Source organism: Archocentrus centrarchus, chromosome 22 (genome assembly GCF_007364275.1).
Source record: "Archocentrus centrarchus isolate MPI-CPG fArcCen1 chromosome 22, fArcCen1, whole genome shotgun sequence".
NCBI classification, from domain to species: Eukaryota; Metazoa; Chordata; class Actinopteri; order Cichliformes; family Cichlidae; genus Archocentrus; species Archocentrus centrarchus.
In genome coordinates, this window is record NC_044367.1 from 4,238,680 (window position 1) to 4,264,227 (window position 25,548).

A 25,548-nucleotide genomic window follows, 5' to 3' on the forward strand; every position below is an offset into this window, starting at 1 on the left:
TTGACACAGAGAAGTACAGTGGTGTATGCACAGCAGCTATGAAGGTTGCCAGCCTGTTTGGTTCAACCTATCTCTGTGAATCAGCGTTTTCTGACATGAACTTCATCAAGAACAAACACAGAACATGCCTCACTGATGCACATCTGAAAGATGCACTCACAGTTGCAGTTTCAAGTTACACACCAGATTACAGTGCACTGGTGAACAGCATGCAATGCCAGTCTTCTCACTAATAAAGAAACCAATGCCAGATGTTAGTGGCAACATGGCAGTGTCATGGCAAAGTTTAATTAAAATATTGAGGAATTGTGTTCAATTTAAAAGTGTGTTCATGACATATAAGTTATAATTTTGTTAAAAATGCAGCAGATTTGGTCATGAGTTCAAAATGTGACAAGATTTATTTAAAAATATGTAAGTTGATTTTTCTTTAACATTACATAATAACTTTTTGAAACATGGTGCAACATAGTTCATGATTTGCTAAAAAAATGTTTGTGAATGGCTAGTGAAAATTGGACATTTTTCCTATGAAATGTAGTGATGTAAGTGATTATCTAAAAATGTGACAATTACTGAGATTAAAAGAGATAAAGTGCTGAATATTGATATGTTTCCCACCTTGTTTTCATTGCTAATTATTGGGAGAAACCATTAACATGATCAGTGTCTTCTCATAGATGAGTATCATTAATCATTATTGATAATGTATAACTAAAGGCAAACTGAGTAAATTTGTTATTTCAGAAGAGCGTGTCAAACTGGTGCCCTTTGTATGACTCAGTACCCATGAAGTAGCTCTCAGTTTCAAAAAGGTTGGTGACCCCTGGTTTAGGGACTTCAGCTTCATTTTTGCTTTCTCGTGTTGTATGGACTGGTTTGTTTCAAGCGTGCAGGAGCAGACATAGTGAGCAGAAATCCAGACAGCTACCACAACTCCTTGTATGAATTGGTTAACTGAAATCCAGTTTCAGCTGGGTCCAGTTTTATTTATATAGTACCAGGAGTGTAGCTAACAGGAGGCCTGAGTGGCACCACTCCTTGCCCTTTTTCTGGGTGTTGTCATCCACAATGCATTGCTGTAAATATAACTGTGTAATGTAATGTGTAATGAAAAGCATTACATAAGCCTCTCAGTGGTTTGGTCCACTGCCTACCAGTCCCAAACTTCTTTAGTTTTCAAAGGTGAACTTAAAACAAAGGGTGTGTGAGAGGGCGTTCTTTATTTCTGCCACTGAACAGAAGAAAACATATTTATGACCTTTGTGGTGGGATGTGGTGCCTCAGTGTGGCTGCTGTGTTGTTCTGGCGCAGCTGCATCTCCCACCTCATGTTTATGGAGGCAGCAGGGCTGTCCACGCATATATAAATTCAATTATATGTTCTGTGTCAATTTATCCTGGATAGCACTTCCCAAATTAAAGCCAAGAGCTTACAGTGTTAAAGAGAAAAATCCAACAGTTCCCGCTTGAACAAGCAGTTAGTGAGGCTCAGGCTGCACAGCCATCAGGTGAGAGATGAATGGAAAGTAAAAAAAAAATGGCCACTGAGAGACAACAGACAGTTGGCAGGTTGGGCCAGTAACTGCAGATTAGGAACATACAGCTCAGGAACCAGAGAGACATATCAGCAGAACGGTACAGGAAGAGCAACAATCCACAGGACAGAGATGACACAAAGTTAATGGGATACAATGATGGGGAGTAAGAGGGAGGAGAGGTGCTCAGTGCATAATGTGAGGATCCCCAATAGCCCTGTCTTTGTTGGAATCCTAATTTTTTAAAGGTAAAATATCCTCTTCACATTACAGAAACTCAACTATAGTGTAAATAAAAATGTCTGCTATGATCAGCCACACGCACAAAAACAATTGCTTACATTTATTTGACTGGTGGGTAATTTGTGCTCCTGTACCCTCCTCAGGGTCACCCAGGCTGTTTATGTCTCTCCTCTATATTAAGCCTGTGAGAGCATTGCCTCGTTAAGCCATTAATTGCAGACCACACCTCTCCTCCCTCCTAACCTCCAGCCCACCCTACCCCCCACTCCAACACACACACACACACACACACACACACACACACACACACACACACACACACGCACGCACACATTTCTCTGATATCTGTCTCCTAATTAGCATCCCGGCAGCTGTCTGGCTACTGCACGCCACTTCGTTATCTGGAATCACTGTGACAGGCTGCCATGTCTTGGTGTGGACCATGGTTCTAGTATTTTTTAGCTTGCTCAACCACCGGTAGATGTGATGGCTGGAGGAGATGCTTTATTTATGCAGAGAGGGGAGGGATGTGTTCAAAGGTAGTGACAGGCAGGCAGGCATGCAAGAGGTGCTGATGTGTTGACCACCATGTCATGTCTTGCAGAGTTGGACTGAGTCTCATCGCGTGATCACAGGTTTAAGTCCTAAATCTGTTAGTAAGATGGTCACCAGTCGAGTGTCCTGTCAAACAGAAACCTTACCTGTCGGGCTTAATTATAAGTCAAGCTAAAAATATACATGTAATTATATAATGAGATCCACCACATAGGTGTTTGGGGATTAAGTGGTGACTTCTTGGTGTATCTGCTTACTTTCACTTGTGTTTTTTGCCTCAGTTTGGGATTTCCTACATTTTCAGGAAATGCTTTTGACGCACGCCAGAGAGCAGGCCTGAACCTGCAGCATCCTGCTGTGTGTGTGTGTGTGTGTGTGTGTTACATTCAGGTGGAGCAAACATTAGTGATAGTGTAACATAATTATAGAGAGGGAGAAAGTTCTTATGTGTCCAGGCGTGCACAGGAATAAGAATCTAGGGATGTCCCGATCAAGTTGAGCTTTGCCCAAGAGCCCCAATCTGAATACTTTGAATGCCTTCCAACACAAATCCTGTTTACTCTGCACTATATTTTCATGGCTAATGCAGCTGCATAGTCCCTGAAGTATAGTTAGGGATTTGCTGGGGTGGTGAAATCAGAGCAGAATTTAGGCTACCCCTCTTCATTTCCAGCCTCAACAAACTACAAAGTTTAAGTTCAGGCATCGAACTGACATTCCGATGAGTGGGCGACCTCCTGAGCCGCAGCCACCCCTGGTCGTGTGGGGTCGCCAAAGACGTGGCCAGACTTCACTCTGTAGTGGTCATGGCGTAATAAACATTTGCTCCCTTGATGAGTTAATCTGCTGGTTACTTTTTGGGATTTGAGCTGCTCAATGTTAGAAAAAATCTAAAACGTCCTGTTGAGAATCTTATAAAAACTTTCATTAATATTTTTTTTTTATCTTTTTTTGTTGTTGTTGTTAAACAATTAGCAAGCATAATCAATTACCTTTTTATTTTCTCTTATTTATATCATTATGAATTGATTATTTTGGGACAGGGTTAGGGTCAGACAATCCAAATCCAGACCACAAAGTGAAAACATTACTTTAGATAGTTACCTGCCATTTCCAAGTACGATTTTCCTTCTAAGAACTACAACTGACAGCATGTATAAACAAATGTTACTTTTCTTCATTGCAGAAATTTATTTTCAAAATAAAAGAATATATGAAACTTTAGTCCCCCCCCCCCCGACTGCAGTAAGTTAAAAGATCTTTTAGAAACTACTGGAAAGAGGTATGGATAATTAAATGAAAATGAGTTGCTGTACACCCACTTTTATCTTAGCAAGCAAAAGCAGGTGCAGCAGATTTATATAACAAAACAAATGTCAGGTACTTACATCGTCTTCCAGCAGTTCATAAATTCGCATAAGACGACCACAACTTTATTTTACTCTTCTCCATAATTTTGCTTGTAACAGTGTTGCTCTTTTCACTGCTCATACCGAGGCTGTTGGCCTGTGGCTAACTCTGCGCTTTAGCTAGCTTTACCTTAGCCACTTTACGCATGGCTAAAACTACGTGCTGTCTCCATGCATGAAACGGACCGTACAATTGTAGTTGGATGTAGTGGTGACTGACAGTCACCACTACATCCAACTACCGGAAAGCTAAAGGCAGAGCCTTTAGCCTTCCGGCCCCTCTTCTTTGGAACCAGCTCCCAGCTAAGGATTTATTTTTTCCTCAGAACTTCTGGTCAGTGTCCTGAGAGCACATGACATTTCCTCCCCTGCATTACAGTGTATGCTAATGGAGATCTGCGTGAACAGGTCTGGGCTGCAGGTTGCAGAGGCCTCAGGAAAAAGAAGGCCTTGCAAAGGCTGTTTATGTTTCAGGAAGCCCCCACCTGTTTCAGAACAAAACAGAAATGGCTTGGGAAAAGAGGACAAAGCTGTTACTGAGTATTAGAGCTGATGTATTGTCCGTTGCTTTGGGGAAGAATTATGCTGACACTGGGTTGCATGTCAGACTGATTGGATGGCCTTATGAGTGACACCGACAGAGGTCCATCCATGATGCAGAATTTCTCTCATCACATACCTGGAGTTACACTAAAACACTGCTGGTAGTCTGAATTTTTATTATTGCTCGAGAGGACCAAAGATATTAAAAACACATCAGTGAGCTACACTGTTGCACTGTGGATGACAGTGGGTTTTCTGAGGTCACACAGGCCCCCTTTAAACATTGACTATTAGAAAACTGCAGAGGCCTGCTCTACAGTAATGACAGCTGACATCAGCTTAACTGATGTGAAATATGACTGTCTTCTGGTGAATTGTGCCAAATTATTTACCGTCATCGAAAAATTTATGAGAAAGTTTTGGCTATCAAAGGAAAGTGTCTGAACTTTGATTTAGTACATTTTCTGTGCCCTCTAATATTGCATTGAACTCAGATCCATCTGTAGTGCCAAGCAGGTCCCAACAAATCCTCAGATGAGAGGGCTTCTTCATTAATATTTGTGAAAGAACTGGTTACTTAAGACAGTAGAGAGCATGACACGGCTGTAAAAGTTAGGTGGTACACTGGGAGGAAGATGGTTCACAAAGCAGAGTAACCCCTCCACAACCAGGTTACAACCTCTGTATCACTGTAGAATGTGTCATATCACCATGCTGTTTTATTCTAGGTCTTGTATTTATTGGTATGTTTAAGCAAGAAAAAAAAAAAAAGTCAATATTTAACATTTTTTCTGATAATTTTTTTTTTTTTTATCTGTTCAGCCATAGTCACAACCTTGTCTTGTTCAGATGTTTGGATCAGAGAAATTGTGAGGAAACAGATGTCGATTTTGCAGACTCTTAACAGTGTAGCAAAAAAAAAAAAAAAATACAACAACAATAGCTTGTAAAAGACACTAGACATCATGTAAAGAAAGAGGTCAAAGGCCAAAGTGCCACAGCCCCTCTCAAAGCTCTCCAGTTGCATAAACTGTGTCGCATGTTGCCCGACAACTGAAACTATTGGATAAACCAGTCACTCTTTGTTTTTAAAATGAATTCCTCTCTTTGAAAGCGCAGACAATCATGTTGCTCTTGACATGATCAGCTGCTCGGATCTGAAGCCCCTTGTTGTTTATATAAGCTGGTTTTAAATGGCCTTCTCTCGCCTGCTCTCCCTAGTAACAACGGCCCCTCTTAGTGTGTCTCCTCCACTACAGAGGGAGCTCATGATTGGTCTATATTTTTATATCTAATTGCTGGAGATGAACAGCAGTGAGTGAGTGCCTGGGTGTTTCAGGTGGTGGGTGTGGGACTGAAATCTGTGGCAGTGTGTTAACTCACAGTGAGTCTCAGTAAATCAGGACAGTGTGAAAATGGATTCTTGGTGCCTTAGCTTTTTAGTCATTTTCTAGAGTGTCAAACTTAAGCAGTTATTCTAATGATCGCACTAACCAATGTTGGCTGAATGTCATACACAAATACACTTAAGGCAGTCTCTAGTTCCAAGGCTTATTTAATGCAACACAATGTTCCTTTTTGTAAAATATGGTCCCATGTAGTGTAAAATATACGGGGTGGGCCTAACCTGTGATTGACACGATCAAATAGGTTTCTCAATCACTCATCACAACTTGGTTTTAGTTAGCAGTAATCGTTGTGAGTTTCTGGCGCTTAAGCTTAGTGACTGCATGTATATTTCTACATGTATAAATAATGCCAAACATACACATCCATATTCCAAAAATTAAATCCCAATGCCTACCCGCTGAATGAAAATCTGAACCAAATATTAAGGTGTGGCTCTATCTCTAGGGTCTTTAAACTTACAGTGTGTACATATCACAGCTACATGGCAGTAGATTGCAGATTGCAGTCAACTCTGTTTTCTTATCTCTTCCAATTCAAGTGTATTTTTGTGTAAAATATTGTACACACTATATTTTAACATATTTGAATAATATCAACACTTAATAAGTCAGGAAATAAAAACAAATATGAGTCAATTAAATATTTTGCAGTATTTTACAGTTTAACCTGAGCCACCTCAAAAACATGAACTTTTCTCTCAGTAAGTGCTGCTGTTAGCTGCTGTTAGCTGCTGTTAGTGAAACGTTCTTTGGAGTGGCTCTAACAATGTTGGACTCAGACACGATAAACTCTCATGTTTATCAGATGGAATGTGGGAATTTTAGGACATTTGAGCCTAACATTGGCAGGCATAACATTAGCTTATAACCAGCTGATGTCATTGTTTAGCTGGTTTGTTGTCAGCTGTCTGGAGATGGGCGTGTCGCATTTCTGATCTACTGACAATAAGTAATTGCGACAATATCAGGAACACGTGTGTGTGTGTGTGTGTGTGTGTGTGTGTGTGCGTGTTAAAGCCCTGACTTCAGATTGGGAGATGAGGTTTGAGATGAGGAGTAAGCGGATGAGGTTGTATCCACATGGCAGTTGCTATTTTGCTTCTTTGGTGAAGGGATCTCTTGTCAGATGATAAAACGCAGGTGTGTTTGTTCCTAATTTGAGTCTGAAGGTGCAGACACAAATTAACCGTGCATGAACGCCTGTGAGTTCTCTTTACCTCCGCCCACTACAGGCGGGTTTCTAGCCACATACATAAAACATGATTAGGCAGAAGAGCGATGTCCACCTTGGACGCTGTGCGCCTGCTCCTGTGTATTTTTAATGGATTCATTCTAAGTTCATGAGAATGCAACAATTTGTTGGACTACATATTTACACACTAATCAATTAATATTTATGAGTAAAGCAAATTGCATCAATATCCTTACCTTACCATTAACAGAGAGGCACAGTTGGATAAATGCAGGTACAGGTTGAGCTGCTGCTGTTGTCTCTTCTCTGGGTTAAACCCATTAACCTTAGCAATCTCAGTGCTCAGCTTATGATCCAGGAGAGAATGACAAGGCCTTCAGTCCATCTATGTGTTCTCACTCTCTGAAAGCAATAGAAAGCAGCAAAGCCTTTTGGGTCACGGTGCTTCTGTTCCTTGAGGACAAGCTAAAGGGCCTTTCCTATGTCGCCCTTCCTTGCCTGTTCCGCGTCTCTTATTATTTCCGGCCTGGCTCCGATGAAGTCCGAGCTGGATATCCTGAGAGTGGGTGGCAGGAGAGGAGGGGGACAGAAAAGCATTTCACCAAGCAGGAAAACTGAAAAAGCATTTTGGTTATCAAGCCCTCACAGACCTTGCTCCTACACCCTCTGTTTGTGTTTGGTTAATTTTCCAATTCTTTCACTCTTTTTCCTCTCCTTTTTTTCTTCTTCCACATTCTTGATGGAACAGCGTGAAGCTTGAAAAGAGGTTACACCTTCCCTCTGATCCGCATTCTAAGAGGCCTTTTGGATTGTCTAATCAAAACAGCAAATCAGTGAGGTTAAACCTGTAACTGGCATCAGCACTGTTCCGTCCAGTGGCATTCAGAGGTTTTGTTTTTCAGACTTTCCACTCTAAATGACCCAAATACTTGGTCTCTTGTGCATTTTGTGTTTTTTTTCTTTTTTTGTTCTTTTTCTATAGGTGTGAAATGATTCACTAGTTCTCTTTTTGCTAGACTGCTGTTCTGTCCAGCTACAGTGTATCAGTCACAATTTGAATTGCATCACTGGTTGATTAGCTTTGGATTTGTTCACAATATAGGTTGTGTGCATGTGACTGTCATAAAGTCAGGAGATAGCATACATACATAAAAAGCGCGCTCATAAAATTGCCGTTGATGCTTGATATTAGTGCATTCGACACAACTGATTACAAGAGTTTATTACAGCGACAGAAAGGTTAGTCATGGAGCTCCACAGGGTTCTGTTGTGGGGCCACTAGCCTTTACCTTATGCATTTACCTTATCATTTATTGTTTTGAAGATGCTGTACGAAATTTTCCATTGTTATGCAGTTGGCAGTCACCTATATTAACATAACAAGCTTGGAGAGATCAACTTGGAATGAAGTTGCTTCAATTTGCTGCGGGTTTGATTGTTAAAATCAAAAAAGAATATTCACAGAGTACAGTGCAAGTATAATTTGTAGTTGCATTTTTAACATTTGTTTTCTCTTTTTGTCCAGATGATGAGCTACTGATTGTGCGCAGCATCTACAGAGGGATGATTAATCCCGGAGAGGAAAAGCAGGAGGTGGAATATAAGACTTCGATTGCTAGCGTTTACTACACCATCCGTGTGCGCTGTGATGAACACTACTACGGCACTAAATGTAACAAAGTCTGCCGACCACGCAGTGACTACTTCGGCCATTATGTGTGTGACCAGCTTGGGAACCGAGAATGTATGGAGGGCTGGACAGGACCTGACTGCAAAACAGGTGAGGGAAGATGTCAGTCATACTGTAAACACTTTTTGAGCTTTTGTCTCAGTTTGAAAGCCAAAAGCAGCCAAATACAAATAAACACTACTCACCTAAACTTACTGTGACCACATGCATGCAGCATCCTTAGTTTTTCCTTCCTTACAGCCCGTTTTGGAAGAAATTCAGAAGTTCGCGGAAGTTCGGGTCAAGTGTCACTTTGAAAGAATTTGAAGAATGTTTGGAAACTCCAGTGATTGCTGAATGCACCTTCAGCTTTCTTGACAGTTCATCCATCCATTGTTACCACACCAAAAAATCTCTGCATTTTCACAAGCGCGGAGGGACAGGAAATTAGATTTAGATTAGACTGAAAGCTGAAAAGAATCCAAACATTTTATGTTTGATTTTGCTTCTTAAATGAAGAATTTGTTACAATTTTGTCACTTTCTCTTTTTTTTTCTCAAAAGCCATCTGCAAACAAGGCTGCAGCCCCACCCATGGGACGTGCAGTGTGCCGGGGGAATGCAAGTAAGTCATCTCTAGTTTTGTTTTTGTTTTTATGTACCTCTTTGTTTCCCTTACAGCATTGTTGTCAAGTGATGTAAAATATGTTCTTGTTTGGATGGAAACCCCATCACCACCACCACCACCTCCAACACATAGGGACCTAATGAGAATAACAGTCCTGACACAACAGAGTGGTGAGTGGGTGAGGGGGTTGTTGATAACATACCAAGTAGCCTAACCCCGCATCACTCTAACTCCCCCATCCCAATCCTATGAAATGCCCCCCATTCCTCCACCTCCATCCCTCAGCTCCACTCTGATCCAGAAGCTATTGTTCTGCTTCCTGTTCTAAAGCTGGCCTGCTCTTGCCCGCACACAGAGAAAGAGAGAAAGCAGCCTTTTTTTTTTTCTCATGTTTCCTTCCTCATCCTTCTCCAGCAACAGAGAGGCACCATGCCCCCCCCCCCCCCCCCCCCCCCCCGCCCCGGTTCCTTCCCTCCACCAACCCCTTCCAATGTCTGCAGCCCACATCACCTCTTCCTATCCTGGATCTTGTTATGGCTGGCACTCTTATGTTGGGAAGTGTAGATTCCTCCCAGCAACCTACAGACAACAAGCAGGGATAAAGGGAGGGGGCACAGGGGGCAATGCCACTGGTGGCTAATGGTACCTCTAATTATAGGTCAGTACATAGTCTGTGAGTACATCAAATTTAAATAAATAATAAGCTAATAAAGTCCATTTATAGATAAACAAAAGCAAGAGAATTGAGAACAGAATTGACATATAAACAGAACTGTTTATATTCTGCATAATCTCTAGTGTCAGAAAAAGCTCCAGAAGAAGTAATGCTTTATGGTTTGTGAACAGGTAGTTAAAGAGATCTCTTACTCCTTTTCAACCCTCATATGCTGGTGTAAAAAAAATGCTGGCTGCCACCAGGTGAAATTAATCACAAAGAAGATGCTGAATCAGAGCTCTATATTAATTTTTGACTTTTCTCCCAAGTCTGGATATAGTTTAGGTTTTATATACCTTTACATTTATGCCTTCATTGGAGCTACTTTCTGCATATTTCTGTTTTGGTTTCCCTCAACAAAGACCATTTTTTTTGGTTGATAGAGTGGCTGCAGCATAGCAGGAACCTTCAGAACCGAAAAACAGAAGTGTCATAAACTATAGCGACCGACCACTTCAGGCTTCCTCCGCAGGCCGTCAATTCACACAGAACATCATGGTAAAACGCCCAGCTTTTAGAGCTTTTAGAGCTTTAAAAAGCACATCTACGGGCACCCACGTGGCTCAGGGGTGGAGCGGGTGACCACATGCATATGCTGCCTTGCGGTGTGGGCGGCGCGAGTTCTAGTCCTAGCTTGTCGCCAATTTGCCCGCATATCTTTCCCCCATTTCCTGTCTCTCTATACTGCCAATAAAGCCGCTGTGACTAAAAAATAAAAAGCACGTCTACGTCCTGATGCAAAAAATGAATATGCCTTTTATGGATGGTTTTCCTCTTTCATAACTGCACAGTGGGTGAATTAATTATTTATTTGTTTATTGTAGCACATCTATGTAGATACTGGTAAGGCCTAAAGTAAGCAGCGACCCGTAGTTTGCATGAAAGATGCCGACCTGCCTGCAAAAACTCGCCTGTATCTATAGTGAAACTTGAAAACAGGAAGCTGAGAATGTTCACCTTCAAAGTAAAAGTTGTGCTTTATCACTGAAACCAACACATTAAAAAAGGTTCGGTTTTAATTTAAGGGGAGTGTTCTTCATTTACGGTTTGTGTCGCACTCATTTTCACTACTGCATGGCGAGTAGTTTGCAAGTATTTGCAGACAAGTTGGTGTCTTCCATGCAAATGTCTGGGGATTGTGGCAACCTGCTAGCAACCAGAGCAATCGCAAGAAGCTTTTTCCGGTGAAGCACCGTATACATTTTTGTGACCAACTGCCAGCAACCTCCAGAAACCATTTGCCAACATTTTCCCTAGTGATCATCAGTTGCCAGGAGGTTTCTAAGCCTGGGTAATTGAGACCTTATGCTATGAGATACCAAAAACAACATATTAAAAATGTTACTGGAAATGCTACTGCATCTGAAAAAAATCAACAATTTCTTTTTGCATGACTCCCATGTCTTAATGAGGGAAGTTAGACCAGTTGTCAAACTGTGTATAAGTACACTAGCTATGCCCAGAACTGTACGCAGTCTTCTGTACGCAACAAGCATTTAGAAAAGGCTGATGTAGCATTTGCTGTAGCAGCTATGTGAACAGCAGAGATGGCGACAGAGAGAAATTTAGATGTGATTACATTTGGAACTGAACCTGTACATTTAGACAGAGTGAAACACAAGCTTTAAAAAGCCAAATTACACACACACACACACACACACACACTCACAAACACACAGTGCCAAGTATTTGGAAACATCAGGAGAGGAGAGCTGACAGAAGGGAGGGAGGTTAGGGTTTTACACTGCGGCAGGTTTGATTAGGTTTGATGAGGCTGACATTTCTCATTGAAAATGGCCAGAGGATTGCAAGAGAAAGGAACACCCTGGAATGTGCCTCAACATGTGATTTGGAGCTTCATCGCAGTCAGGAACGCACATAAATGCACTGCTGAGAAAGAGAAAAAGAGGGAGAGAGAGTTACAGCTTTTCTGTTGGTGATTTACAGGGATTAGTTCACATTAGTCAGAACACACAGCAAGGTTAGAAGTGTAACGGTGTGACTGTTAGCTCAAAGGCTAAATAGTAGCCGCTGACCCAACACAACTAAAGCAGAAATACCTGAGAAAAAAACATGACACAGAAAAATAGACATAAATGATATATTTGAATTATTTATACATACATCATGTATTAATGTATAACATATGTATATTATGTTTTATATATATATGCTTCATGCTGGGTCTTCTTCTAGCTGCAGGCTTAGGTGTGGTTTTGTTTGGGGGGGTTAAAAAGCTCACCTTAGTGAGTCCTGTAAAATGTATTTGGAAGAAACACAAACAGTCCCGTGTCTATCACACCAACTTTTTACTTCACCCTGATCCATTGTAGTCAACAAATAAAAACAAATAAACTGAATGGAAAGGTCACACATTATGCTCACTACCCCTTCCCTTTAAGCCAACTTTCTTATTGGCTACCACTCACAAACAGAATTGAACAGCGGGTGAGTGGGGCTAACTTAACTTGGTGTATCAAAAAGTTAAAGAAACTACCAGAAACTGAGCATTTGGATCACAGGGATTACTTGTAAATACAGTACTGCTTAATAAGGTAAAACATGGTAAGTTCCCATTAAATGCACAACATGGAAAGCCTTAAATTGATTCAGTCGCTTCCACTTTATTTTGGAAGATACAGGTACATTAATAAAAAATCTAATTTCAGTTAAATATGGAAACACATGTAAATGTGATCATGTGCATGAAATAATTTTCATTCAGACTCAGTTTGACTCAGGCTGTGGTGTCAGGTGCAAATTGATTGACAGGTCCATAAAAATCACACATAATGTTATCTTGCAAAACAAATAGCCTTGTATTAATCTGATTAAAATATAGAGCTCTGTCAGAGTTAACGTAAACTAAACAAATTAGAGCGAATATGATGAGAGAGGGAAAAAGACAGAACAGGAAGCAGCAAAGGTTGATGGGTTAAAGATGGAGAAAAGCAGAGAGAAGAAAAAGAGAGAGAATCAGGGGGAAAAAAAGCATCTCAGCCTGGCAGAAGGAAACTAAAAATGTGTGTTTGGTATCTTGTTTCTTACACACAGCGCATTCACAACCTACGCTCCCTCATGTGACACTACTAAACACGTAGCTAGGCAACAGCAGGCTAAGTCCGTCTGCTGGATTTGGGCGCGAGACTCGCCTGTAAATAATTCAGCGGTCCCACACGCAGACACTCACACACAAACAGCCCCCTCTACCTCTACCCACCGTCCCGTCTTCAGGGTGTGGTTTGTCTGAGGGGCAGCAGCGGGGTGTGGGGTTTGTGGGCAGGAGGGATATTTTAGGCTCTGGCTGGCCCCCAAGGCCCCTTCCATTGATGGGACAGCAGCAGTCCAGTGACGGGGCTTGTGGGTAATGCCACCCTTGGCCTGTGGCTGCCCGAAACCATTTCCCTGCTCTCCCACACTGCAGCCAGACAGGCTGTCCATGCTGCCACCGCTGACAGTGTGCAGGGCACTATTGCCAACCGCAGAGCCGGACAACACTGCATACAGTAGTAAACAATACATAACACTGTCTCCCACACACACACACACACACACACACACACATATAAATGAGCTTCACATACAAAGATCAGATTAAAGTTGTGGCCATGCATGCAGTTAAAAGCATTTCAGCGTACAAGCTGTGCATGAGACCAAACTTTCTGTGCATGTTTTGACATAATCATAATTTGGTTCCTACTCCATGTTTTTTAATGTGACTCTGTCATGTCCCGTCTGTTACTCCATATAGGAATTCTAAGCTAATTAAATAGAAAATATCATGGGTCACTGACAGCATGTTGTTAGCATTTTGGATGAATTTAATTCAAAAAGTGTAAAATCCACAATTTGAAATTTGCTGTGACAATTAAGGGACTTTGTAGAAAAAGGCAAAGACTTTGGTGCTTCAATAAGTTTAAAGAAGCCAAAGTTTTATTCTTTTGGATTCTGACAGCTTTCCTGGACTCTGCTCCCCGCGCAGTTAGTTTTCATTCCAAAAAAGGACTGCTGTCCTGCCTGTCACTGTCCCAGTGTACTACAGCACATTACAGCAGACTGCTTTGGTGCTGTTTGGTCGGCTTCCATTTTGTAGTGTTTGTGAGAGTCAAAGGAGGAGGGAGGGGTGGGTGGGGAGGTGGGTTGCGGCCCTAAAATAGCCCCAACGGAGAAATGACAGGACAGGTGGAGCAAGGTTACCACTGGCCTTGGAATAACAGAGTGCTGCCATATACCAACAGATTAGCTAACCCTTTGCTGGCCTCCGCTTCCAGACGACTAACCCCCGTTCCACAAAACCCACCCATTCCAAGTTTGACCTCAACCATGCTCACGGCACAGGAAGAGGGCAGAGAGGAGACACGCAATGCATGACGTGTGTGAAGAAATGTAACTGTGTGAAGACACTACACACACACACACACACACAGACACACTCAGGAATGTCCCCTGGCACTGCATGTTCTAAGATTAGGAGCTGCAACAAACGTGTCATTCACCTCGATGAAGATGCTCTGTCCTGTTCAGTTACAATGTCACAGCAGTAATGTCTGGGTCAGGAAGTACAGTGACATTTGTACTCACAGACCCTTCCCTTTCTCAAGTCAGTAAATTGCCCCTTTTTTGGCACCCGCAGCATCACTCGTGTTTACCAGGCATGTTCCACTGGCACGATGGCATGACATCAAGTGCTCCTCTGTGTTTCCCAACATTGCAGAAGTATTAAATGCCTTTTTTGTTATCACTATGTAACTGTTTCTCAAGGCTAAATTCCCCCCCTTCCCCTGCATTTTTAAGTGTGTCTGTGTGCCTGATAGTCCCTCGAGCTGGATCTGCTATTAAGAACACATTGTGAGTGTGCATGTGAAATAAGAGGCACTTATTTTACTGACAAATACACTCAGCCACTGTTGTACTCCCTCCTTTCTGTGTGTGCTGTTTTTTGATTATTAGTAATGGCACAAGTATTTCAGACCTCAGGAGCTTAACTGTCCGTACCCAGTTTTGGATTTGTATTTCTCCTCAGTGAGGAAATGAAAGAAGAGAGGAGGCATAATCAGCCTCCCAGGTGGGCTATCAGTATCAACAGAATAAGTATTCTATAATAAAACTAAGGAAATGTCTTTTCTCTGTGTTGCAGGTGTAACTATGGCTGGCAGGGTCCGCTGTGTGACGAGTGCTTGCCGTACCCGGGCTGTGTTCACGGTACCTGCAGGCAGCCCTGGCAGTGCACCTGTGAGAAGAACTGGGGTGGCCTGCTGTGTGATAAAGGTCAGAACCTAAATATGTTTTTTATCACCACAAAAGTTCCGTCTTTAACATATCCACAGTCAAACAAAGCTTCTTTTTATCTCCTGTCTGAAACAGTCCTGAAGGTTATTTATTACAGAAGCTAATTCTGACAGGACCACTTTAGTCAACATAGGATTCTTATTCCAACTGCAGTAGTTGATTGCTGGCAGTATGCCTCCATTCTGTGTGGGGAGGGCAGCAGCAGATAACCTGAACAAAACAGGTTTGGCATTAAATCAGAAACAACATGAACAGCATGAAATGGAGGAGTTGGGGTGGAGGTGGGTTGACAAGCGGCTTGCAGGGGCAGCAGCAGTTTAAATAGCTGCTTTGGGGCTGAGGCTTATTTAAGCTGCATAAACTCAGTGTGACCTTAAAATCAATCAATAAATGAAAAATGTGCTTGGGTTGTAGTGACCTAAGAAAAATATAAGTATGACAAAACTTTATGCACATGCATTTCTCATGTGCTGAGACAGATTTTGCATCTCATACGATTTGGAGTTGTTCAGCATTGTAGTTGTCCAGCTTCGTGGAAATAAATGGAAACCAGTTGCTTCCTAGTAGACTGGAAAATGGGATAAAACATGCAAAAAATTCCAGTTTGGTCCTTTGTTTGCTTTGCTATGGTCACAGTGAGATTGGTCAGGATGCAGGGTGCTAAGATAGAAATGGCAGACGTTCTGCCTTTTGGAAAAATAAAAGGGAGCCTTTAAAATCAAGTCACTGTAGATGGCTGTTTTTTTAGAACAGAGATGCAGACTAATGACACGTCAAAGCATTTAATTATTCTTTTTTGATCAGGTTGCCATTACTTATCTGTCAGATAGCTTCTCTCATAAATGCCACTCGGTCCACACACATACACATTCAGTAGGTTACATTACTGTTCTGCTGCTGTGCAGATCTGAACTACTGTGGGACCAACCGGCCCTGTAAGAACGGAGGAACGTGCATGAACACAGAGCCAGATGAATACCACTGCGCCTGTCCAGATGGCTACTCCGGCAAGAACTGCGAAATCGGTCAGTGTCTTAAAAAAAAAAAAAAAAATCAGGTTTTCTTTGCCACAGCACATTTGGGGCAAAGCTCTTAAGGAACTGAAGTAATCTGATAAGAGATTTATGACTTTCTATTAAGCGGAGCATGCCTGTGTGTCTAACCCTTGTGCCAACGGAGGGACGTGCCATGAAGTCCCTGCCGGGTTTGAGTGTCACTGTCCCGCTGGCTGGTCTGGACCAACCTGTGCTAAAGGTGAGAGGAGCAAAACTTATCTAGAGTTTCATTTTTTTAGTACACACTTTGCAGAGTAGCACAGGAACTGTTGCATATGTGTATAACTCAATGTACCACATCTTAAGTAATACATAGAGAGAGATTTATTCATTGATGTGACTGCGATAATACCTTTAACATCAGTCTTATATTTCAGACACTGATGAATGTGCCTCCAGCCCCTGCGCACAGGGTGGAACCTGCATCGACATGGAGAACGGCTTTGAATGCCTCTGTCCGCCACAGTGGACGGGCAAGACCTGCCAGATAGGTATGTGTGTCTGTCTCCATCTAATGAATAATGTGGTCTAAAGAAAGACACACATTTAAGCAGGTGTTGTTTTTTTTTTTTTTTTTGGTTGCTCAACATCATAAAGTCTTTTTTGCAAATTGAATTAGGTAGCTTTCAGACAGAAGTTTTAAAATGTGTATTTAAAAATTTTTAAATTCCTAATAAGAAAGACCATTGCATGCTGGGTAATGTTTGGAGAAGCCGATGTGTGCTGCGCCTACAGTGAATTCCATGCATCCATACTCATTTCGGGAATCCCCTTTGCTTGCAGAGTTACAGCATTTCTAGCTGTTTGTTTATCCTGCCGTGTCCTTTAACCAGTAGTGTTACTGCGGGAGGCCCACTAATTTCAAATGTGTGTCTGTCTGTGCGTACACACGCTCAACGGAGACGCTTGCTGAGCATCGTCTGCAACTTGAGCCAGGTGACTTGAGTAAAGCTAAAAATAACCTCCCGCCTGGCAACTGCTAGCCTTGGGACCAAATATACTCCGCTGGGGGGTTATCTTTGGCTCCAGACTGGCCGTAACAGTGGAGCATATACGCTACAGTGAGGCAACGCCCCAGCATAGCGGAGCCCTCACACCCTTCAGCTTCAGCCAGGAAACACTTAATAACCTGTAAACATGCGCAGGGAGCAACTGAAATGCAGCGGCTTGTGTTACGGGTCCTGTTATTCTCAGTGTTTCCCCTTTCAGGGAGCAGGGTGGTACCTGTGGGAGAGTGAGATGAAGAGAACGGGTGGCTTTAGAGGGGGAGGCTCGGGTTTTGGGAAACGGTTTAGGGTGTTTAGTTTCAGCAGGCCAACAGGTGCCGCTTACCTCCTGGGACTAGTATTAATGCACTGTGTGTTGGTTTATAGTGGGCAAGGCGGCACGGTGGGAGCGGCAAGCGCTGCCTCTGAAACTGACCACTTGGAATGCCACAGGTTGGCCCTCAGGGAATGCAATAGAGAGACATAAACCCCTAGGGAGGGGGATAAGGACAAAATGGCAGGGGTGGGGGCAATGGAAAGCGGTGGAGAAATCAAATCCATCCAGACATGAACTTCATGCTGTAAATGTTTGGGCAATTTCATGTTTGAAAAAGACCCCAAGTATTTAGGGTCATTAAAGCTGTCTGACTAAATGGTACCTAGTAATGTAACTTAATCAGGAAGGGTTTACCACTCACAGGGTTAGATATACACATTATAGACTTCAAATTCCCTACACCTTAAGACAGTTCTCATTCATTCCAGTTTTCATTATTAAAATAAATATAAGCAGTGATGAAATTTTGAGCAAATTTTAAAAATCTGTCTTCATTAAGGAGCAATCTAGGAATTAAAGGAGCCTTTAACTGTGGTAGGGTGCTGCTCAAGTGTTTCAGATAAACAGCAAAGCATCAAAGTTGTTTTAGGAGATCTGCAACTACAAACAGGTATCGACATGTGCCCAGTGCTGATGACAACCATAAATCAGAGTGTGGGAAAATTCACAGCACTTTGAGTTACCATGGACCATTCCTGTTCCTGAAGCCTGAAGTCCATAAAGGAAATGTAAAATAAATAAATAAATCATCCACATAAGTTAGACTAAAAGAAAGCAGAAGCAGGGTTTGGGAAAATCTTGGCTCGTTGGCCTTCATTTCAGTGGGCTGTATGATGGGAAGCTGTGCTTGGTGACGGGCTTTCTGAGCAGGTTCTTGGCTTTAATTCATTCTCTCTGTGTCTCTCATCTTCATTTTGCAGATGTAAATGAGTGTGCGGGGAAGCCGTGCCTCAATGCTTACTCTTGCAAAAACTTGATTGGTGGATATCACTGTGCCTGCTTTCGTGGATGGGTGGGCCAGAACTGTGACATCAGTTAGTATCAGTCCAGCAGATCATTAGTCTTTAGCCTCTTTTGCAGCTACCTGTAGAAATCGGAGGTGAAACCCAGACTTCTGTCTAACCAGCTTGTGTTCCACTACCTTACAAAAGTAAATCAGTGTTTGTTCTCATAGATGGTTTCTCATATTAAATCTACATTGTGGATTTCATATTTCAAAAATAATAACCCTTTTGTCAGGAAAATTATATATTGGATAGCTATAGCTTTCTAGAAGCATTGATTTAGCTTTGGAAACAGTCGACTCTCTAAGATCAATGGGAAATTTAAAAATACTGGCAAAACAATCAAAGATTCCTCTTCTTCAAGTATTACTTCTTCCAACAATAGAAAGTACGTATAGTTCATATTTTATGATAAGGATTTAAAAACACCAAAACAGGTTTAACTAGATTTCCATTAGGCTTTGGTGACATACTCTGTATTTATTGCGTATTTTATAATATACACAAAAAATTCAAGAAGCGTTTAGCTTCTTAGAAAGAGCGATAAAACTGTCTACTGAGAAATACACAGATTTACAAGATGCCAGTGGAAGAGAAGCTAGTCAGCCAAAGAAGCTGGGCTTTAGTGCTGTATTCTCTCTCTTTAATACCTATGGCTGTGTACCTACTATGCACTGGCTCACTCTTCTAAGACTAAAACTACATTTTCCCCAACTATCAAACTTTTTCTTAAATTGCTTAAATTCTTTAGGAGTAGCTGTTTTTCTTCCTCTGAAGTTTGATTTTGTTGCACATCCTCTCAGCTCATCTGCACCTGTGAATCTGCAATTCTTCCAGGCATGGATCACTTTGCTTTGGTCGCATCGACCACTGTCCTGTAGCAGCTGCACGTTACATCACCAGTGAACATTGCACTGCCGATTTTGTCAAATTTCCAATCTGAAGTTTTCCTTGTCATTGATTATTCAACAGATATGAACAGCTGCCATGGACAGTGTCAGAATGGAGGGACCTGCAAGGTGAGACATAAAAAAAGTTCAAACACAACGAGGTCTTTGTTGAAAGTCTGTTTTTTTTTTTGACGATAATGGAGAAGGGAACATGATTATTACTGATCATCAAAGGACCTGTCAAAACATAAAAGAACAAGCTTAAGGGTATTATGACTTTGAGAGATCGGTTACCAACTTATATGCCTGAATGGGTTTTTATGTTTTCTAAAAGAAGTGAACAAGTACAAAGTAAAACAAAACTTAAAACATCGACTGTGGTGCCTGTTACAGGCAAATCGAGCATCTTGAAAAAATGTCAGTAGTGTTCAGTACATAATTTGCATATATGACCAGTGCTTACTGAACCACAAATCTTTTGTTTTCTTTAAAAAGTGAAAATTTACTCAAAAATCATGTTAGAAACTTAACCTCAAAACTGAATTTATTATAGCTCATTCATACTGTTTCATGTCAAAGATACGATCTTCATCATTATTTTAGCTCCCAATTCTCTTTAAGTAGGAAGCAACTATCACATAATTCTAATTGATAATGAAGCTTCAGTGTTAAAGTCCATAGGCAAATGGAAGCAGAAGCCAGTGGGTGCTTTTTTTCCCTTATAAACTTAAACGATCACTGTAAAGAGATCACCGTTTTATTCAGTCATTGTTTGTGATGTGAAACTTACCCTTTCAAAATGTCACAACAGTTTTCTTGGTGAAAGTTTAAACATATCAGGATAAAAATTGAAAAACAAAAGCTTAATTGAAGCAGTGACAGTTTAATTATACTCTATAAATGAAATATGTCAGCAGGCACTTTGATAGCTTCTTATCTTTGTACCAGGAGCTGGCTAGAGGCTACCAGTGTGTCTGCCAGCCGGGTTTTGTGGGTCGGCACTGTGAGGTTCAGAGGAACCGTTGCAGTATCAGTCCATGTAAGAACGGCGGCCGCTGCCACACCCTGCTGGACGGGTTCATGTGTGAATGCCCGCAGGGCTTTACTGGAACAACGTGTGAGGTGAGGACTAAATCCAGCTTGTGTAATGCACTGAACACAGTTTGGTGTTTCTGCTGCAGTTTCATTTCACAGCTGCATTTTCTGTTTTCCTTCCTGAAGTTGCAAAACGACCCCTGTAGCCCGAACCCGTGTAACAACAAGGCCCAGTGCCACAGCCTGATGGGCGACTTCTACTGCAGCTGTCCGGACGACTACGAGGGCAAAACCTGCTCAGAGCTCAAGGATCACTGCAAGACCAACCAGTGTGAAGGTAACCCAGCAGCTTCACATTTTTAAAATTCACCAGCTGGAAGTGACAAATACTTCCAAATCTCCCCCCCCCCCGCTGATCACCTTTTTGTTTTGCTTCCGTTACCCCAAGTGATCGATAGTTGCACTGTTGCCGTCACAACCAACGACACCGAAAAGCAGGTGTGGTACATCTCGTCCAATGTGTGTGGACCGCGCGGCCGCTGCATCAGCCTCCCTGCTGGGAACTTCAGCTGCTCCTGTGATCCGGGATTCACTGGAACCTACTGTCATGAGAGTGAGTCATTAATAGCTGACACACATGCAAAGACACACACACGCTCACTATATTTATCATCAGTTACCATCACTGGAAACCACATAATTCTTACAGTAATTCAAACTCCCTTTTGACTGTCTTAGTTTGGTCTACAGCACAAGGACAAAAGAGTAGAAGGAAATCCAGAGAGGAAATCAGCTGTAGAATATTTCCACACAGATTGTAGTCATTACCTAGCACCTTCTGGTTGTTTATTTATCCAACTCGAGCAAAATCAGTTTCTTAAATTCTTCTAGAGAGTGTTTAAGAATGTAATTTCAAACAACACAAAATCACAAAGGCAACAATCAACAGTTAAGTGTTTGCTGGATTTCATGCTTTTGGAAAACTGAATCACTGACTAAGAAATATGAAATTAATGTGACATATAAATGTTCTCTGTTTCTTGCAGACATTAATGACTGTGCATCATCTCCGTGTAAGAATGGAGGCACTTGCATTGATGAGATCAACTCCTTCAAGTGTTTCTGCCCAGACGGCTGGGAGGGGAGCCTCTGTGATGTTGGTGAGTGTGTGTAGGTGTGTAGCAGAGGAGTGGATTTTTTTTTTTTCAGTGTCAGTGTGAGCAATAGCACAGCTGTACAAGCTGTAAAGGAGAGCCTTGCTAAGTCATGCAGATTATGAGTCACGAATCATGGGAGAAGCAAGAGGAATGATGAGCAGTTTAGGACCATGCAGAGGACTAGAAGGTTTGAGATAAATGCAGGCGTAAAATGTAGCAATCAAGCCAGCTGACTGATTCAAAATCTATTTTATGACTGGCATGTGCCTAGAGTCAGTGCACACATTTGCAGATGACACTCTTTCTAATATTTGAAAGAGAAAGGGTTAGGTTTAGACAGAAATAATTTATTGGTAGAATAAACAACCATTTGGGTGCAAAATACTATTACTTCTGCTAAGACTATGTCTGAGACTAGACAAGTGTAAAGTTTTACTGAATATAACTTTTGAATGCTAATGTAAATGCAGGAAGCCCTCAACATGTGATAATGTGTTGTTAAATCATTACCAAACAGATGTGTTAGGACTGTCTCAGCAGCATATCAAACCAGCGTAGAATGAGTAGCTGAAATAAGTGCACTGAGCTGCTGTTTGACTCTGTTCCAGATGTAAATGAGTGCAGCAGAAACCCCTGTCAGAATGGAGGCCAATGTGTCGATCTGCTTAATGACTTCTACTGTAACTGTGTAGACAACTGGAAAGGAAAGACCTGCAGCTCACGTAAGTTCAACATGTGAGCCAACTAATTAAGATGCTTATCATTAATGGCACAAAGTCAAAAGCTTGAAATCTTTTTTCCCATGCCGCCTCATCCAGGTGAGAGCCAGTGTGACTCCACTACCTGTAGAAATGGAGGGACGTGTTATGACCACGGAGACTCCTTCCTGTGCAGCTGCCCCTCCGGCTGGGGTGGCAGCACCTGCAACACAGGTCAGACGCCAGCCTCACTCTTGTTACATTATAAAAACTCAGAGTTATATTAGGCTTTTAGTGGTTTATAGAAAAAAATAATTATTGTTTTTGTTTTGGGGTTTTTTTTAGCCAAGAACAGCACTTGTGATTCAGGTCCTTGCAAGAATGGAGGGACGTGTGTTGGAGGAGGAGATGCCTTCACTTGCATATGCAAAGACGGCTGGGAAGGACCCACATGTGCACAGAGTATGTCACTCTTAAAGTTTTGGGTATTTCTTAGAATCTCTTACTAACCAAATACATGCAGATATTTTGATATGTTAAAAAAAATGTATTTGCATACAGTACCAGTCAAAAGTTTGGACACTCACCCATTCATATGTCCAGACTTTTGACTGGTACTGTGTACTGCTCAGGTTAAAATTGATTACATAATGTTTTTATGGTTGTTATACATTTATTCAAGTCATTCATTGTCACTTAGGAATTATGAGCTGACCAGATTTTGGGTTTGAAAGTTAAATTTGAATTCTGTGTTACCTCTACCTCTTGCAGATGTTGATGACTGCAACCCGCATCCCTGGTAAGAGATTTTACTCTCATACATACATCTTTTTTGCTTCTAATGATCTTCAGAAATGAATTGTGTTTGTATGGGATTCTTTTTAACTGGTGCTTCAATTTGTCACTGCCTGTGGAAACCAATCTTTTTATTAATGAGCTATTTTATTAATGTCTTTTTATTAATGAGTTGGAGATTAAGGTTTGGCTGGTTGGGTTGGCAACACAAAACAACATATTCTTTTTTTTTTTAACAATTTATTGACAAAATTAGGAGGACAGGCGTGCAGTAGAAACATGTTAAGATCTTAGAATTCTGTAGATCAGAGAAGCTACCCTGGTCAAAAAGCTCCCCTCTTCCTCCCCCCTTTCCTCCCCTGCAATGACTGACAGGTGGATTAGTGGTGGTTTGGGGAAAAGGCGGTGGATGAGGAGGGGGAGAAGTGCAGGAGAGTGTGAAGAGTCACCCCCTGACCATTCACCGACCTCGACCTGGGAAACATTGTAAGGAGTGAAGGTGTGAAGGGGTGTGGGGGCTCAGTATGTGGCCTGCACAGATTTACATATGAAGTCTGCACACTGATCTGGGATCAACTTGAGTGGTGTCCTGCTGCGAGCCAGAGGCTCAGCAGACTCAGCGGGTAGAGCGTGGGATAAATCGAGGCTACCAACCTACACCTATCTATCCATTCATTCATTTTCTTGTCCTCTTCTCCTGGTTGGGGAGGGGTGGGGTTTGCTTAGTGACAGTATAAAAGAGGTCAGAGTGCTTGTTTCTCCAAACCGATGGTCCTAATGAAAATAGTGCAAAGGACCAAGTGAAAGAGCTTTTGTCGACATCAAAACTAAATATTTGTCTCTTGTAGGTGGTTGATATTTCTTGCCGATAATCACATTAGTTAAAAAAAGCAGAACACATCATGTTCATTTTCCTTAAAATACCATCTGTCATGTGTTTTTAAGATATTTGGAGGTGTTGTTTTTTTTTTTTTTTTTTATGCAACTCTGACATGTTCTCCAATTATATGAAAGAGTGTCAGACATCATTCCTGTGGCAGATACGGTTATTTTCTACCTTGTTTCACATGTCAGTCCCATTGCATGGTTTCCAAAAAAGCCCATCTGCAAGTGGATAATCACAAGCTGTAAACGAGGAGGGAAAAAAATCCACTTTTGATTCAGGCATTTCTCTCTGTCTCCTTTGTAGCTACAATGGTGGCATCTGCGTGGATGGTGTAAACTGGTTTCGCTGTGAGTGCGCTCCAGGATTCGCTGGACCAGACTGCCGCATCAGTGAGTCCCTGGGAACTGGAAGGGGGCATGAGGCCGGGGTCAGATGGGCGGGGGTTCAGAGGTGAAAGGCCGCGTCGAGGGAGCGTGAGCCGATTGTTTCAGGGCGACAGATTAGGAAGCCTTTTAGGAAGACGGTCTTAACCTCTCCCCACTGTGCCGAGCGAGGTCAGAGCTGAAGTTTGTCAGACGCGTCTGTGCGCTCTCCCGTGGCCCTTCTGGGAGAAAACTTTCAGAAACGCCCTCGCAGAACCAAAGTGTTTTCCTTTTAAAGAGTTTAAAACCAATGAAGTGATGAAGGTATTTAATCCTAGAACACTAGTGTGAGTTTTGTAACACTATTACCTGATGTTAGTGTTCAGGCTTTAAAAAGAACAAAATTAATATTGCAGCTGGATTTCAGATTCAGAGAGTGAAACACTCAAAAGAGAAATGAACAATACAAGCAAGACTAAAAAAAAAATCTTCCACTTAAAAGTACTTCTTAGTTGTTAATGTTTTTAGGTTTCCTTTTCCAACATTCTGTCTGTATGTGATATACCTGAACACATTTTTCTCATAATGCCTACAGTGCTTTTTTTTTAAATAACAGTCACAGTTGTTACAGTGAGTCACCGGGACTTGTCTAGACTGGTCTATGGTGGGCATTATATGGTTTAATAATTCTCTGCGCGCTGCCTGTGGTTTTCTCTTTCAGACATAGATGAGTGTCAGTCGTCTCCTTGTGCTGAAGGTTCAACCTGCATGGACGAGATCAATGGCTACCGTTGTCTTTGTCCTCCGGGCCATGCTGGACCTCGCTGCCAAGAGTGTGAGTGCAAGAAATTGCTGTTTATAGAGGCTCACAAGATGGTGGTATAGACATGAATTAGATTTTTGCCAACGACCGGATTGAATCCTTGTCTTAAAGGGGACCAGCTCAGTATTTTTATTCTTGGACTTTACTACAGGAGCTGTGCATGATTTGCAATTTAAAATAATCTTTATTTAATGGAGCCCCTTTGTATGGCCCCCGTCCTCATTGTCTGAAGCCATTAGGCCCCTTGCACTTCCCATTTAAGTCCCCATTCTTCTGATTGGCTGCCCCACATAAACAGCAGGTCTGAAAAGCAGGTGGGTGGGGCTTCTGCA

At 41.9% G+C, this 25,548-nt stretch overlaps 1 protein-coding gene across 2 annotated transcripts in view; it reads left to right on the top strand.

Moving 5' to 3' along the window:
- The window catches only part of LOC115772293 (protein jagged-2-like), a 54,276-nt gene that overhangs the window by 21,652 nt on the left and 7,076 nt on the right, over positions 1-25,548 (top strand). Inside the window, exons 4-21 of one of the 2 annotated variants that reach the window (XM_030718429.1) lie at positions 8,414-8,668; positions 9,121-9,181; positions 15,037-15,167; positions 16,094-16,213; positions 16,329-16,442; positions 16,621-16,734; positions 18,487-18,600; positions 19,543-19,589; positions 20,409-20,582; positions 20,682-20,832; positions 20,944-21,108; positions 21,542-21,655; positions 22,261-22,374; positions 22,471-22,584; positions 22,696-22,812; positions 23,122-23,149; positions 24,335-24,420; positions 25,115-25,228. In XM_030718429.1, coding sequence (XP_030574289.1) covers positions 8,414-8,668; positions 9,121-9,181; positions 15,037-15,167; positions 16,094-16,213; positions 16,329-16,442; positions 16,621-16,734; positions 18,487-18,600; positions 19,543-19,589; positions 20,409-20,582; positions 20,682-20,832; positions 20,944-21,108; positions 21,542-21,655; positions 22,261-22,374; positions 22,471-22,584; positions 22,696-22,812; positions 23,122-23,149; positions 24,335-24,420; positions 25,115-25,228 — 2,133 coding nt within the window. The remainder of the gene's footprint in view (positions 1-8,413; positions 8,669-9,120; positions 9,182-15,036; positions 15,168-16,093; positions 16,214-16,328; positions 16,443-16,620; positions 16,735-18,486; positions 18,601-19,542; positions 19,590-20,408; positions 20,583-20,681; positions 20,833-20,943; positions 21,109-21,541; positions 21,656-22,260; positions 22,375-22,470; positions 22,585-22,695; positions 22,813-23,121; positions 23,150-24,334; positions 24,421-25,114; positions 25,229-25,548) is intronic. The other variant, XM_030718430.1, reaches the window with a different exon arrangement.